The sequence below is a fragment of the Peromyscus leucopus genome, chromosome 8a (genome assembly GCF_004664715.2).
Source record: "Peromyscus leucopus breed LL Stock chromosome 8a, UCI_PerLeu_2.1, whole genome shotgun sequence".
Classification (NCBI taxonomy): Eukaryota; Metazoa; Chordata; class Mammalia; order Rodentia; family Cricetidae; genus Peromyscus; species Peromyscus leucopus.
The window spans coordinates 30,934,447-30,951,861 of NC_051085.1; the positions used below are offsets into that span (position 1 = coordinate 30,934,447).

The 17,415-nt window shown below is 46.0% G+C and overlaps 1 protein-coding gene across 8 annotated transcripts in view; it reads right to left on the reverse strand.

The window, feature by feature from the left end:
* The window catches only part of Sash1 (SAM and SH3 domain containing 1), a 235,332-nt gene that overhangs the window by 10,543 nt on the left and 207,374 nt on the right, over window positions 1–17,415 (reverse strand). For 6 of the 8 annotated variants that reach the window (XM_028861579.2, XM_028861566.2, XM_028861572.2 and 3 more), the window contains 7 exons: window positions 15,636–16,480; window positions 11,046–11,120; window positions 9,479–9,622; window positions 7,069–7,204; window positions 5,900–6,069; window positions 4,583–4,792; window positions 3,732–3,882 (listed from right to left, as the gene is read on the reverse strand). In XM_028861579.2, coding sequence (XP_028717412.1) covers window positions 3,732–3,882; window positions 4,583–4,792; window positions 5,900–6,069; window positions 7,069–7,204; window positions 9,479–9,622; window positions 11,046–11,120; window positions 15,636–16,480 — 1,731 coding nt within the window. The remainder of the gene's footprint in view (window positions 1–3,731; window positions 3,883–4,582; window positions 4,793–5,899; window positions 6,070–7,068; window positions 7,205–9,478; window positions 9,623–11,045; window positions 11,121–15,635; window positions 16,481–17,415) is intronic. The other 2 variants (XM_028861618.2, XM_028861587.2) reach the window with 1 other exon arrangement.

Below are 17,415 nucleotides of genomic sequence, written 5' to 3' on the forward strand. Positions count from 1 at the left end.
ACCACCACCAGACAACCTCAAACTGGAACATTCTACAGTGATGTGCTCATCCTGTGGAAGACTGTGGATTTGGAGTGCCCTTTGTTCTGGTCTAGCATGCTATTTAGAAAAATGATACTTGTAAATGAGGGCTTAGAGCTGTCCTTGACTGCCCAGGAAGAGGGATCACTCATCCGTCCGCGGGTGCCAACAGTTGAGTGTACCAGCGCAACAAAGCAGACTGCAGAGTGAGTGCCACCAGAGCAGACACAAGAGAAAACACGATCCCTGCCGCTGTTGAGAAGTGCATCCTGGGACCCATCCCAGCCTTACCAGGCACTACCAAATCCTGTTCTTACAGAAAAGGAAAGGCTCTCTCCCATGCCTGAGAACGATAGTGTAATTTACAGTCATGTGGGACACATATGACAAGCACAATATTCACAAGAAGAAAGGAGGGAGGGAGGTGACTCCCTGTGTCTAGACTTCACTCCCACACTTCCTAGCATCCATGCCAACAGAGGGAAGACTCAGGACCACGAGGAAGATGCCCATTGTCAGTCACACAAGATCAAGAGGGCTGGAAGCTCATTGGGTCACAACCTGAAGAGACTCAGAATGCACGGTCTACAGGTCTTCCCTGCTCTACCTACTCACATGGGTGAGCAGACTACAAAGACACCAAGGCCCTCCAACGTCAAAAACAATAGCACATAAGGGTACACACCACTTTCTAGAGAACAGTTTTCTGGGGAAGAAGGGGAGGAAATGGGGTTCCCAGAGGAGCCCCTTCATAGGGTTTACAGTACTTCCTACAGGGCAGACTGTTCCCTGCCACTGAATTCGGGAAGTGCTTGTGCACACATCTTTTTCATTCTTTCTGTGCTTCCTGCATACTTCAAATAACCTTTAATTAGGAGGCTTATAAAAATGAACACCTCCCTTCTTTCAGTCAGGGTCTCTCTCTCTGTAGCCCAGGCTAGCCTGGGACTTTCAGTAATCCTGCCCTACCTGCTGCAACAGTCACTTCCCTAGGAAGCAGTGAGCTGAGATTGCAGCTGTGAGTTACCATATCCAGCTCCAAAGGACTGTTTCTATTGAGTTGTACACCTAGCAGTGGTTAAGCAGCAAACTCTATGGCATATGTATTTTACTACATTTTTTTTTTTCATTTAGAGGACCTAAAAGAGTATAAGGAAGAGTGAGCTGGCAATCTTCTCCAAATGGAAGGCTGACTGCAGGCCACTGTTCCTCCTCTATTGGGAGACACGGGATGAGTCTGCCCTCCAAGCGATACTAGAGATGTACTTGTTAATTTCGGTGGAAGTGTGAGCTAGAACACTTCAAGATGTTCCCACGTATCTTTGGGAACCTTACTAGCTTTTGACTGCATACAAACTGAGTCTGGCAGAACGCGACTGTGTCTCTCCAAGCGACTGGGGTCCTTGGAGGGAGATTTTCTTAATTGCATGAATTTAACTGCACTGGATGGAAAGTCTTACATCACTAGGCTACATCTGGATGTGACCTCTCAACACTAATTAGAACCGTTGAGCCCCGAAGGCTTTACTTCAAGATCAATAAAAGGAGATACTGTTTTATGTATCAGAGAAACTGCAAACAATGGAAACCTATAGACCCAAAATGGAATTTAGGAAGAAACAAAGAGTCCATCTGAGCCTTCCAAGTTAGCATCACGGTGAATAAAGATATCCTATAAAATGATTCTGTTACAAATCTTAGGATATGAGCCTAGAAATGGGTCTGAGCCAATGAGTTATGTCAAACTAGGCTCAGATCCCTGCCGATATGCAAGATTTAGCTTTGCTCTTCTGACATCTCAATGAAACAGGAAATGTAACGGGTGATGTATATAAGCCAGCTGTCCTCCATGGTTGCAGAAGAGTAAATGACATATAATCCAGAGCAGATGTGGTCGAGAGGAACAGATGGTTCAATTTTAATTCATATTGATGGAGCAGGTCAGCCATACTAGTCGCTACACAGGCTGTTCACACACAGCCTGGCCGGAGACCCCAGGGTATCTCTAGAGGGTCAAAGGCTACAGAGACCTGGTCACAAGACACCACAGCAGGCAAGAGGACCTTTCCCAAGTCTAGACCTGAAGGCTGCCTGTTAACCTTGTGTATTAGTTACTTTTTCTGATACTGCGACACATACTCTGATAAAGGCAGAGTTTATTTGGGTTTTAGGGAAAAGTCCATCCTGGTGGGGAACGTGTGGCTGCAGGTGCTTGCGCAGCTGGTCACGTGGCATTCACGGTCAGCAGGCAGACAGAGATGAATGTTAATACACAGTTCACATTCTCCTCTGTTGAGTCCAGGATCTCAGCCCATGCAATGGTGACAACCCACAGCAAAGGTGGGTCTTTCCCCATCAATGAAGCTCATCTACCCAATCCTGCACAGGCATGCTCCAAAGCTAATTCATTCTAGGTAATTTCCCCATGGATGTGTTCAAAGGCTTGTCTCTGAAGTGATCTCAAGGTGACATCTACTAAGGTTCAGACTTCTTTTGATAGCCTTCCTTTATGTTGCTGGTGAATTTAAAGAGTAAATTTACTGACATGGTTGCTTCCTTTTCTCCTGGCTCTTAGGCAGCCAGTAAATACAAATGTTCCTCAGTTTACAATAGTGTGCTCGGATAGTATTAAACTAAAATGCACTTAATATCCCTAATCCACTGAACATCCTATTCAGCAATCTGGGACGGCACAGAGTGTGAGCTGCTGCCCATCGTGGTCTCAGAGCTGACCAGGGGCCCACAGCACTTGCTCAGCACTGTTAGTGTGCAGACTGCACATTGTTCACCTACGAAAAGAATGGGATTCAAAATTCGAAGTATAGTTTCTACCAACTGTGTATTGCTCTCTCGGTATCAGAAAGGCAAGAAAATTCTGAGCCAGGGACCATTTATGATGTGTAATTCTCCCCCATCATTAACCAGGGTTTTGGTATGTCTTGCAGGGGTAGAAAGCCATTAGCTACTGGTCCCCTGGAAGCAGAACACGGAAAGAAAATGCACTTGAATTCAAGAACTGGGAGGGATACTTCCTCCATGATGAATAATTTTAAGAATTTTTTTTTTTTTTTAATGTCAGACTGAAGAATAAAGGACAGGATAAGCCTGGCTTTGCAAAGCAACAGCAATAAAAACTGTCAGCGCTCTGAACTCTGATCACAGGTTATAAAAATAAGCTCTCATATTTAGTTTGGGAATTCCTGCCCCACATACTCACTTCAGAGAGGCATTTCCTTCTTGAACGGAAACTGATGGGTTGATTTATTCACTAATAAGCCTATTCAGTAAGAAAAAAAATCAGACCCTTAGATGGGCAAAGAGACTCGCAGGTCGTTGGCCATTTTGCTATTGTTGTTGTTGTTGTTTTGTTTTTTCTTACCAAGGGATGTTCACTGACGTGCTGAAGGCTGTACATTCCAACAAGAACAAGGTAGAGCCTGCTGGTCCTTGAGGAAGGCCCTGGAGCAGCATTCTTCCCGCACCACACTGACAGGCATGTCTGCCCTGTAAACTATCTTGTTACAATAGGAAATTAACCTTGGCTTTGGAAAGCACGAGACCATCTGAGTGACTCCAGGGACCCTAAGCACATGATGACAGCTTATGTGAGGCCTGTTGGTGACAATACTAATCATAATGATGATGGTAATGTCCATCTAGCACTGTGTTTATGTGTGTGTGTCTGTCTGTCTGTCTGTGTATGAACTTACTGTCGTATTCCTGTAAAAGCTCCACCGCCGTTAAGAGAACTGCTCTGTGTTCTGGGTCCCTGATGTTTAACTCATCTAAGTCTTCTTCCTCCAGGAGCTTGAAGGTGTCCAGGTCTTCGTAGCCATTGAACAAGAAAGTGGGCATGTGTTCCTGTGAGACAGAGCAAGAAGATCAAAGCGAGTCCATGGCCCAGCCATGTGACGCATGTCCAAAAACTAGCCTGAGACCCCTCAGACTTTTTCCCGTAATAATTTGTATGCTAATCGAGAGATGAGTATCATCTGTAATATATTCTGTGGCTCACAGTCTTCCGGCTGAGCAGGCAGATAGGGGTGGATGGGTTCACTCACTGATGGTCTAGGAAGATACCTAGGGATCTGCTGCACGCTGTGGTGGATCCCAATTGCTATCATTGCCATTGTGCCCTAGATGGGAACTAATTCCTTTATCACCACATGGCCCGTGGTGAGGACTCCTTTTACATTTGGAGGGCTTATTAAAATCCAACTTAGCAAAACCTATAAATTTCTCAGGAGCAAGATGTTTTTGTAAGTGGAAAACCAGAATCTACCACTGGAGACATCCTCTTCTAGAAGATGCTGGGAGTTATAGCTAGGGAGGGGTAAGAAGGCCTCATGGTCCCATGAGGTGGCTGTGAGCAGAATACTGATAGAGAATTTATGCTATCACCCTTAGTAGACAGAGGTCAAGGCAACATTAGACTATGGGTAACTATTCTTGTAGAATACTCATAGCATTAATGAGTCACACTTGCCAGATGATAGAGATCACTTGCCCAGTTTAAGAATAAGAACTCGTCAGTATATGACCAGAGTAACAAGGGACTGACCTTCAGGTTGATCCGGTCCAGGAGATCCTCCACAGACTTGGGCTGGGGTGGTCTTCCCTTCCTCCTCCTCCGGGCAGGACGCTTGGGCTTCTCCTCTTCCTCATTGAGCACATCCACATAGATGAACTTGAACGTGCCGACTTTGTTGTTCAACAGGCCCATCCAGGTACCCATGGGTGGCTTGCTGATTATATCAATGATATCTCCTTTCTGCGGCCCGGGGAACAAAGGTCTTTCCATTAGGCACATTTCTAAGCATGGGCAATGACATAATTCAGCTAAGCTGGGGAAATGCTACAAAATCAGGATCAGAAGCCCACAGGTTGAGTCAGCTTCCTCCTTAAATTTTGTGCGTGTTTGTGCGTATGGGCCATGCACATAGGTGGGCGTGGGTGTGTGCACATGTGTATGTGGAGACCAGAAGTAAATGCCCAGTTTTCTCCATTGCGCTCCCTCTTCTTTTTGAGACAGGGACTCTCACTGAATCTAGATTTCATCAGTCAGCTAGACTGACTAGCCAGTGAGCTCCAGGGGTTGGTCCACCTGTCTCTGTATCCACAGTACTGGTTATGCAGGGGTGCGACACCATACCCAGCTTTCACACGGGTGCTGGCGATACGAACGCTCACGCTTTGGGCAGCAAACATGTTACTGACTGGGCCGCCACTCCGGCTCCATGGGTCACTCTTCCGAACAGCTGAGACAGGATATGACGGGGAGCTTGGCAGAGGGCAGGCAGAGCGTTTCAAGCCACGCTCGATGTGACGCTGACCCCAGGTCACAACCTCCCCTGCCTCCTGCTCTTCAGGGTCAAGTGGGCGGGCCTTGGCTGTCACTCATGACTCTTAGACTGCCTACCTCGGCTCTTGGAACAGTACCCTAGTCCTGGAGGAAGAGCTTGTCATCAGTCTCAAGAGGGTGTCCCCTAACCTGTGGCCACATCCTATACTAGGTCGAACTGCATCTTAGGGGCCCCCCATAAACATCTCTGTGCACACACACCGCAGCTATTCCCTTCATATAAAGGAAGCACAGAAGGAGGGGTATGGGAGTTCTAGAAGGACTCCGGGGTCAAAGGGTAGCGTCAGGGAAGAAGTGGTGGTAACCGAGAGCTAATGCACATCTCCCTCAGTCTTGACCACTGTCTGGTTCTATTTTATCCTCACTATAAAGGAGACCAGTGGGGGTCAGGGTGGCCAAAACATGGTCTAGTCTGTATGCTAAGAGTCCCAGCACCCAATGTCAGGGAAGAAAGAAACCCTTCCCAAGAGACAAGAGAGCCTGGGTTAAGCCGCCCAAGACCAGGGACAAGCCTACCTTGAGCTTCAGAGAGTCTGTGTCATAAGGACTGGGGGTGAAGTCAGTGTGCACGCGGGCACGCCCACAGAAGGGACCCCGGTAGGGTGGCTCTTCATCATCTCCATCTTCTGACTTGACGCTTTCCCTGTTGCTGGTGGAGGAATCGGTGGTGCTCACCGTCTGGCCACCTGCACAGGGAGGACAGGAAGAAGAGGGGTAAGCACAGCCTGCCCAAGCAGGAAAGATGAAAGGTACCAGTAGTACTGTGTGTCAGAAAAGGCCCGGGATGGGAAGCTGTGAGCCACAGGATTCTACCAACAGTACTGTGTGTCAGAAAAGGCCCGGGATGGGAAGCTGTGAGCCACAGCATTTTACCAACAGTACTGTGTGTTAGAAAAGGCCCGGGATGGGAAGCTGTGAGCCACAGCATTTTACCAACAGTACTGTGTGTCAGAAAAGGCCCGGGATGGGAAGCTGTGAGCCACAGGATTCTACCAATAGTACTGTGTGTCAGAAAAGGCCCGGGATGGGAAGCTGTGAGCCACAGCATTTTACCAGCAGTACTGTGTGTTAGAAAAGGCCTGGGATGAAAAGCTGTGAGCCACAGCATCATGACAGGCCCACCGCTGGGCCAATACGTGAGTCTTTCGACTGTCATCCTAATCCAGTCCCTAAGTTGACCGGGGACTCCCAGCACCTCATCCTCATGACAGGCATCCTTGGGACACTGAGACGCAGCAGAGGATGATGCTGCAGTGCCAGGCTCTGGCCTTTGCCCATAGCACTTAGTACCTCCTTTGCATAGTCCACCATGTCTTCCACATATTACAGAGGAGGAAACAAACCCAGAGGTCAGGTACCTTGCCTGAGAGAGAGAGAACTTAAAGTTCTCCATTCACGCTCCACCTCCTGTTCAGTTAACACCAGCCATCCTTGGTCCTGGGATAGCTTAGTCATATTTGCCACTAGAAGATCCTTCCTCAGGGATGCATTTTCCACCTTCACCAATCAAAACTTAAACACGCCCCCCCCCCATTCTGCACCATGGCTGGACAAATATATAATAGCACCCTAAGGGGAGATACTCGGCCTTGCTCATCTTTAACTTGCCTTAACTTGAGGCCCCAAAATGAATGTCTGGCTGTAACTCCAAAGGGAAATCATGAACCGTTGCAAGCAATACTCACTCATTGAGCTCTGGCCGCTCAGAGAACTCCGAAGGCTTTCTACAGAACCCCCGGCTTTGAGCTTGGGCTTGTCCACATGTTCAGGGTCAGGCTTTACTGAGGCAGGAGAGCTGGGCATTCCATCAAGCCCCGAGTCCTGAAATAGTCCCAATAGAACTGAGTTTCCCGAGTAGACAGGTGACGTTTTATAATTCTAATTTGTTCCTCAACTTTATTAGTCAAACTGAGGGTCATGTCTACACCTGAACCTATGTACAATACTCTCCCTTAAAGCCTATATCCTTTTTTACACATTTAAGTCTGTAGCCTGTAGAACTGCTTATTAATTACTCCAAAGTTGTTTTTCAATATCAAACAGCTATTCTTAAAATTCCTAGGAAAAACCCCATCTACCATCTATTAAAAACTGCTAAAGGTTTAGCAGTTCAGTATACTCAGTGGCCCAGGAACAAGTCGGGTCTCAAATGCAGGGCAAATTCAAGCTACTCTTTTTTTTTTTTTTTTAAAGATTTATTTATTTATTTTGTATACAGCATGTATGACTACAGGTCAGAAGAGGACACCAGATCTCATTACAGGTGGTTGTGAGCCACCATGTGGTTGCTGGGAATTGAACTCAGGACCTCTGGAAGAGCAGTCAGTGCTCTTAACCTCTGAGCCATCTCTCCAGCCCCCCTCAAGCTACTCTTAATATTGAGAAGTACAATCAGAGGGCAGTTAATTAGCTTTAATGGGAAAATATTTACATGAAGAAAAGGTGTCTTTCTTAGAAACAACTTGACCAGGTTGTTTCTATTTATATAATATTGCTGAAGTAGTGACAAGCTGAAGAAGATGCTGGCGTTTAGCCACCAGGGGGCAGCAGCTGAGCAAAAATGCCTGCTGTCCCAGCGGGCTTTATTGGCTGGCTGGAGAAGCATCCCTTACCGCATTTCAAGCAGGTATTTTAACAGGCTGCAAAGTGAGTACCATGAAGGCGTCAGAGAAGGAGGTTTTGAAATCAAAGGTCAAAACTATCTCAAAGTTCAGACCTCTCAGACCTCCGGCAGGCGTTCTTCCTTCCACACGCGCAATTAAGACAGAACTGGACATGTTTATAATGATGAAATTTTTTTCTATAGAACCAGGGTGAGACATCCCTTTTGTGATCTCCTACTGACGACATATGGTGTCAGTCAGTGAGACAGCCTTCTACAACCACCCCAAATAAAAACCTGCCTGATTATTGCAATCTAGTAGCCAGAAAGTATTTTGTAGAATTCCGCTTCAGACCTGCTACATGCTCTAGAACAATATATCCTACATCTAAAAAGTCAGCTAAGGACACGGACACACACACACACACACATTTATTTTTGGTGCATGAGTGTTTGCATTATGTTTAAGTATGTATGCATTCCACATGGGTACCTAGTACCTGCAGGGACCAGAAGAGGGCACTAGACTCCCTGGAACTGGAGTTACAGACTGTTGTGAGCCATCATGTGGGTGCTAGGAACCATACCCAGGTCCTTTGTAAGAGCAGCAATGACTCTTAACCACTGAGCCATCTCTCTAACTCCAAAGGGTGCTTTTGAAGGAGGCGTCTAGTGGTAGATAATTAATAACAAGGGTGTTTTAGAAAAGAACACCCCCACACACACACACACACCTTGTGCTTAAATGTATTCACTAGGTATAATTCTAGTGTGCTGACTAAGAATCGTTTTATGTGGCCTTGTCTCCTTTTGTCTGAAATGGTAGGCCTGCTGTGAGGGTTTCATCCTAATAAACTTGATAGGGTTTAGAATCACCGTGGAAACGAAGCTCCAGGCATGTCTGTGATGGGTTTTCTCGATTACATTAGTTGAGGTGGGAAGACCCACCCTGAACGTGGGTGGTATCATTCCTTGGGCTGGGGTCCTGAACTGCACAAAAAGGAGAGAGAGAACTGAGCAGCAGGAGACAGAGGTTCTTTTCTGAGGTTCTCTTCTCTCTGTCTACCTCCTGCCAGTGGCTACAATGTGACCAGGTGACTCAAGTCACCACTTGCCTGCCGAGCTTGAAACTGTGAGCTGAAATAAAGCCCCCTCCCTTCCTTCCTTACGTGGCTTTGGTCTTGTGTTTTGATGCAACCACCAGAGACGTCACTAACACACGGGACCTGTGTTTTGTAGTCCCAGAACTAAGAACAGTGTCCGGAAAGCCCTCATGGCGTAACCAAAGTTTCTGTAGAAAAACGCCTGCTTTTTCTACACAAATACAGCCTGATCGAGTAGCTGGTTAATGCCAAGGAACACACACACACACACACACACACACACACACACACACACACACACTCACACTCACACACACTCATAGCACCATTCAGTAGACCAAGTGGACCATCCTCGGCAGGAACTGGGGTCACAGCAAGATGGCTACCTACCTGCTCAGACACAGGGCTGCTGTATTTTTTAGACATCCTCTTCCTCATTGTCTCTTTCACTGACTTCACCTTTTTCCCAAGAGAGATGCGGGAGGCGGTTGGCGATTTGATTACCTCTTTGTACACAAAATCTCCCTCTTTACCCTGCAAAACAGAGGGTAAATACCACTAGTCCTGGGAGATAAAGGCTTAGAAACCGGTTCCTTGACTCAAACCAGTGACGTCCTAGACCTCAGAAAAAAATATTAGCATTCCCCAGGATCTTCGCATTTTTCTTCTGTTAACTTAAGGCTGTTATTTATCTTTGCGATTAGAAATTAAAACCTACTGAGAGGTTATTTTGTTTGTCTGTTTATACTGGGGCTTCAGGCACTTTTTATTTTATTTAATCTTAGTGCATGCTTTTCCAGTTATTATTATTTTTCCCTATCATTTAAAAACACTTGAGGGGACCTGCATTTCATTAGTGCAGAGAGATTTAGAGGAAGCAAGGTTCAGGTAACCCCAGCAGCAGGGGAGAAGGGAGGGGCCCTAGTACTGACTACCCCGAGGGCAGAAGGTAGGTAGGAGGATGCATCGGATTGCATGTAACACTCAGTGTGGCCAACCCCTAAGAGCATGATTTCCTTCCCTGGACGAGCTAGACTGTGGCCATCTCATTCTATTTTGCATTAAAAGACAAACCTTCCCAAGGAAGGATGGGGGCAGGGAGGGGGGGACGGGGACGGACTTCTGTGTTTTTAGAGATTGACAACATAAAATTATTGGCTTATGAATCAATAAAATTTGATGCCCAAATAAAACAGCTTAAATCTTGCAGGAAATTTTGTGACACTTCATATCTCACAGATGTATATTTTAGCTGACATAAGATCATAATAACCATAGAGCATGAAATCTTCATTTTATAGTTTCAAGGCAAAATACTTAAGGGGCCAGCAAAACCAAGTAAAACTTACCTACTCCTTTGGGGCCGGGATTTTAGGGAACTTTAACATAGTGACCTGGCCCCTGACAATGACCCAAATGCATATCTGAGGAGACATTAACCTTGGCAATTGAGGCCCTGATTTGCTTTGACATTAAGAAAACTGGGCTTGCCTCAGGACACCTCACATGAGAAAGACCCAAACTTAACAATCGGCCTTGGAGAGTCACGCACTGATCCCACACCCTTGGAGGGCCTTGCACAGATACCCACATCGCAGGGCTCCATCAGATCAGAGCCCTTGTGTGCAACCGAAACTAGTGTGAAGCGAAAGCTCAGAGGCATGGATGACTAAGGCCAATGGAGCCAAACTCATCTGTGTGTGTTACTTAAAGAACACTGGAGAAGAGGCACTAAGAACAGTGATGTTCTGAGGAGATAAGAGACCCAGGTGGCCATCGTCCATTCCATGTAGGACAGTAGGACAGCTTCGAGATGGGGGTAACAGAGTTTCTTTGCAAATATGGTTTGGAACCACTGAGCAGGGCCGGAATCAACTCTCCCAGACACTAAAAAGGGGACTGTTAGCACCCAGGTCATTGAGTCTACACCGACTGCTTTTCTTCCTGGTCCACTCACCAGAGGGTCCGAATTATTACTGCCAACGTGCAGAGAACGATTTGTCAGGTCGAATCCACCAAAACTGCAAGTTCTCTGCGGAACAAGAGAGGGTGGGGTGGAAATGATCCAGTTATGCTCACGTCACAGCCCACAGACAACCCCACACATGTCCCCTGTGCAGAGCACCTCCGAGCCACAAATACATGTACAGGATGGGAACAGGACACGAGACGTGATGAGGGAAAAACATATGATTCGTGTCAGAGGAGACCTTCCTGATTTGGTGTTCTCACAGGTCACTGGGGATCTGAAATTCGTTTAACATGCAAAAACAATGACTCCAGAATTTAAAAAAAAAACCTTCATAAACTCAGTGCAGGAAGACTCCCTCACTGCTCCGTGTGGTCTTGGGAATCCTGGGCTCTGCCAGGGAAAGCAGGCTTTTCTGAACGACTCCTGTCCTTTAGTTTTAAACCCTCAAGCGGGGGAAAGAAGGTATGTTTATCATCCAACGGGGTTATTCACTTACTGTCCCCCTCCCCCATCCTGGCCAAAAATGATGATAAATTTCCCATCTAACTCTCAACTGAATTAATTATAACCTTTTTTCTCACAGTGGATGATACCACATTTACTGGGTGGTGGTGGGCTGATTAAGTGTCTGTCACTGACCACATACCCCACTTTCAGAAGGAAAAATGCTTTTGCAAAAAAAAATGGATGAAAAGTTTATTGTACTTTTTAGATGGTTTCAAATTTTGTAGAACTACTTATATTTCCACGATTTTCTGTTTCCAGAACTTGCATCCAATTTCTCTTGCTTTTCTAACAACAACAACAAAATCATCCGATGCCCATGCCTGTCTCCTCTCGCCAAGGCACATTAATTTTTGTTGCAGGCAATGTTTTAAAAGCAGTTGATGAGAAAACGTGAATAGCAGATTTGCGCTTTACTGTTTTGTGTTACCTGCTGCTCAGAGACCATGCTAGCCACAGAACGGAAGGGATGGACAGAAAAGCAGAATGCAGACTACGAACACTGCTTCTTTTAATCAGATATATTTTAGAGATGTTAATGTACTGCATCGAGATAGGAGACTCAGTCTGGGAGGAAAATGATTAGGCTTTTAACATTGCACATAGATCCAACTTCTGAGTCTGCTTCTTGCTGGCTGTGTGAGCACAGCTCAGGTACTAAAACTCTCTGAGGTCAGGATTCTGAGTTGATACTCTCTACATCATATATCTGAAGACACACACACACACACACACACACACACACACACACACACACACACAGCTGCTCATTCTTTACATCATATACCTGAAGACCTTAGCAGACACACAGCGGCTCAGAGAACACACACTCTGGACATTTGTTTATCTTCTGATGTTTGACTTTGGTTCTGTTAAGAGGCTGGGAGCTCCTCTTGATTCCGTTGCAGGTTAGGCTTAGTCAAGATTAAAAACATGCAAAGGAGGGGCTGGGATTCCATTCTGGGTTTGATGAACTGGGAGTTCAATAGTAAAACCAAAGCCTCTAGGAACAGGCCACACAGGGAGGTGGCGGTTGTGACACATGAGAGGAGCAAAAAGAAGGGCATTTGGAGCCACCTACCTCTTAGCAACATTGTTGTTCCTTGCTCACTTTGCAGTGGAGGTTAGCTCAATGTTATACTAACACCAGAAGGTAACCTTGCTTTCTTTACAGTCAACTAGCTTTGTATCTGGTCCACAAAAAGGGAAAGACTCTCCTATATAAAACAAATCACCAGCTCACCTAATTGGAAAGCAATATTATGGCCACTCCTCAAGGCAAATTTTTAACATTAACTTTCCCTCGTCGCTTATGGTGCCAAATGCATTTTCTCGGTTTTGCAAAGGCAGGGGACTTTATTCTAGTTCCTTTCCTGTGACTCAGGGCTTCCCAGACACGGGATGGCGCCCAGATGCCTGATCGCTTTATGGCTTTTGCACGTCCCTGCTTTAAATGACAGCATCTCCCGCAACACTGGAGCCCAGCATGCTTTCTCTGATGCATATGAAATAACTCACAAGGAATTTATGTGGAAACGATGACTGTAATAAATTAGAGGCTTATTTGGGTTTTCATGTGCCTGCTGTATGCATTTATGCCTAAAATAAAGGGCTTAAAGGATGGAACGGTTTACAGAATCATCAGCTAAAATCTCTCCGAGGGACGTGTTGAGGTATGGGAAGCAGACCCTTCTTCATTGGTGGAGGGTTAACAAGCACTGAGCGCTGCCTGGAGGAAGCCCTCGCTTCTTGTGAGATCACCAGAGCTCAAAGCAGCACTCCTTCAGGAGGGAAAATGAATTTATTATGAACAATGAAAGAAAAAGAAAACAGTCTTTGAACTCTGGTGATCTACATAAACGAAGCATAAGCAAAATATTTTTAGCTCATTCATCTCTTGTGCAGATAATTATAAAAACATTTTTTGAATGATGCTTGGGATGAGGAGAGTGAGTGAGTCAATGGGATGGGCATGCAGTTGAGAACATGTTTGGAGAGGGGGCTGAATTTTGAAAGGGACGAGATTCCAAAATGTCATGCATGTCTGTTTTCCCAAACAAAAAAAAAATTGAATGAATAAAAATCAAAAGCAAGACACATGACTGTTTCCAGTGAATTCGAAGCGTTATCATTTCCCTGAGGTTTCGTCAAGCGAGTATGGCGTCTCTGAAGGACAAAAAGATCAGGGTTGAAGATGAAAGCAAACTGTGCACTTTGGGGGTAAAGTGAAGGAAGTGTATACAACAAAGAGAATGGGAAGAAGCATTTTAAGTGAAAGATGCAAAGAAATAAGAGGGTGTAGGACCAGTGATAGAGCACTTACTTGGCATGCATGAGGCTGTGGGTTCATGCCCCAGCACCAAAATAAGAAAAGCCAACAAAAATCCACCCATCTCTTTCTACGGTTAAAAGATTGACTTTATCCTATGTTTTCTGAAGAATGAGTAAATTAATTTTTTCTAATTATACAATTGTACTTACAGGAGCAGCTTATGCACAGATTTCTAATTTAGCCCCAAATATATTACTTTGCAGGTATTAAAAATGCTCAGTACTGTCTGTGTTAAGCTCTTAGCATACTAAAAGTACCCAGCTCACAGTGCCTTCGTTAGTGAGTAGCGTTGATGTTTGGAGGCAAGCTGGCAGATGAACTGGGCTCAACTCTGACCCCAAGACCAGTGTTTTACAAAAGATATGGAGGTCAGAGTACACCAGAGACTGACTGAATGAGTAAGGAAGAAAATTCTGATATTAAAACAAAACAAAACAAAAAAGAAAAATCAAAACATTGTTGCCATGATACAGGAAGGGACAGAAGGAGAGCTTTCCCTACAGACTGATAGCATAAAAAGTGTCGTAAGGCTCTCAGGAATGGAAAAAGACAGAAACTAAAATCTAGGACGGAAGTCAACACACATGGGAATATTTTCAAAACGCCAAAGCCAGGAAAGACCCAAAGATTCTCTGAGAACCAGAGGAGGTCACTGGAAGGATGGCAGTGGCCAAGCCGTCTTCGTTTTAACAAAAGCACAACTCGATTGCATGAATTTAAATTACAGTTATACAGTTCTGGACAAGAACATCCTATTCATGGACGTGAAGGAACCCTGGGAAAAGCGACCGTGGACGCCTATTCTTCTCTAAAGGTTCTTTCAGACTTTCAAAGGGGCTCTGGGCCAGCAGCCCCGGGGGGATTAAGCAAGGTGCCAGGGCACAGCAGTGCCAGCCCGGCCTCACTCTGTCCCCTTTTACATCCGCCATTGTGCAAACTCCAAGTTAGGTGGGAATTCCAGGGGCGGAATATCTATACTTCCAAGTTCGAACTAAGTCACTCTCTGAAAAGTGGAACTAGGCTTTCCTGCTCCTTCAGTATGAAAACTGAAAAACAAAACCAAAAACCTTCTATTATATAAGTCATCATCTAAGTAAGCACTTTACTGTGCTCTGCATAAGAACCTGTGTGGCAGCTGAGGACGTTACCACATGCTAATCCCTCTGTTTCAAAAGGTAAAAACTACTGAATTAGAATAATTGAAACAAAAGGGCTTTAGCTGATTTTTTTTCCCTTCTCTCTTAGATGGAAGAATGCTCTGGCTGGATCTACTAATCAAGGAAATGTCCTTGACAGTGGTGACAGCGGCAGACTTCCCGTCAGCTCTGTCCTACTGTTTCCATGAACTGAAAAAGAAGCACCTCTTTCAGAGTTTAATATCCTTCTGCTTCTTTGAGGTCAAGGGACGAGATGGCTGGACGTGAAGACAGCCACTCCTAGAAGTTAGCCAGAGCTCACTCTTAGAACCCTAGAAGATGGGCTTCAAGGTTTAGCTTCAGTTTAAAAAAAAAAAAAAAAAATTCAAACAGCTTCAGCTGGCCAGAGGGCAGATGGAAATATGGGGCAAGGCACCACTGCTTAAAGAAAGAAGGACTAGAGATCGGCGGCGATGAAATGGAACCCCCCCCAAGTGACGAGGCGAAGAAAGGAAGGCAGCTTTGCAAGAAGAGAGGCCATACTGCTTGAGTACACATCAGGGAAATGACAAGGCCTTCCTCACGGCCATCCTGGCGACTCACGGACTTCTGGTGGATTCTCAAGAGAACCCTTTTAGTACAGCGGTCCACCGTGGCAGCCCACTTCCTCTTCGCCTCCTCATCCTCCTCCAGCAAGCACCGCCTCAGGTCCTGCTTCTCAGCCTTGCTCAGCGTCCTGTCTGAGGCAGGACGCACGAGCTGGGTCAGGTTCAGGTGGCTGTAGAGACTCCGCTCCACCACGTAGGTGATATTGAACTCGCTGACCGAGGTGCGCCCTCGGCCCCTCCTGCCAGGGAAGCCGCAGCCGCCGCCACCACCGCAGCCCCCCTTGGGCTTCGGCCGGGGCAGCAGGTCACAGGTAGTGCCATTTACTCCTTTCCTGGAGGGCCGCTGGCAGAGGAAAGTTCTGGAACAGGAGTAATTCGTATCCGTTTTCTTCAAGCGGATTTGCTTACGGACACTCTGAACCTCCTCCAGGGACACCAGAAAGTGGTGCCTACGCCGATGGTTGTCATAGAAGAAAACGCCATCGGTACTTACCCCATGACTCAAGGACCCGAGACCTTTCTTCATCTCCCCCTCGGTGAGGGAGCGGGACACTTTCTGGGCCTTTTCTTCTTCAGGGTAGGAGAAGAATGTCCCCATTTTCTTAGGGGGCTTAATCAGGCCCCGACTTTCTCCTTTGCTGAAGGTTTTGACCAACTTCCGGCCAGCTCCCCAAGTATCCAGGCTGCTAGATGATGGAGATGGGGTGAGAGACTCTGAATCATCTTCTGGAGGTTTCTCAGGGGAGCCATCATAGAAAAATGGCTTTTTGTGCACTCCAGAGTAGAGTGCGGATCTTTCATCCAGGACTGGGGAGTTCTCAAACACGTGTTCCTCTCCACCTGGAAGGGAATCAACACAAGGTCCCCTGTGAATGTCCGTCCCGTAGACATCTGTCTGTCCCCGTAAAACACAAGTTAGCTCACACAGTTAATGGCGATGTTTCCCCCTGCCTACACTATGATCTTCTTCACAAACACGATTCATATGTCAAAGCATACGCAATAAAGAAGGTAATCAAACTGCATTGTATGGTTTCAAGGAAGCTGAACATTAAACCTGTGTGAGCGCTGGATGTGTGGTGGCACAGGCCAGTAATCCCAGCTACTGGGAAGACAGAGGAGGGCCAGTTCAAGATCAACCCCACCAACGTAACGAGACTCAAAGTAAAAGCTTGTTCCTGACTACAAGCCCAACACGTGACAAGTGGAAAGCAGGGGGATCAGGAGTCCAATGTCATCCCCCCTAAATACAGAGTTCAAGTCCAGCCTAAGCTACATGAGACCCTGACTCCAAAAACCAAACCAAACCAAAAGAGAGATAGCTCAAATCTAAAGAGAACTTGTCCAGCTTTACATTTAAACCCTAGTACTATATATAGGTCTAGGGGAGGGGGAAACTTGTGATATCTTTAATTCCTCCTCCAAAACAAGTTTGTAGACCAACAACAAGTTTGTAGACCAACATCTTCCTTGACCTATTAAAAAATGCCATTTACAAAACCAAAGCCCGCCGTTACCATGATATGCGTTAGCATTTCGAGATAATTGCCACCCTGGTTTATAAGGGCAAGCCTCAGAAGCCAGGCTCAGTCTTCCCCATCCTGAAAGGCCCTCCTTATGTTGGCTCTGGAGGCTTTTAGAGTTGGAGTGTGATGAATGCCATGTGGCAGACACTGATATTTTTTTATTGGTACATATGCCATTTAAGTGATTAAATCTCCAAGAGAGTTTGGGTGGGGAAAACACCATAAAGGGTTATACTTGCAAATGTGATT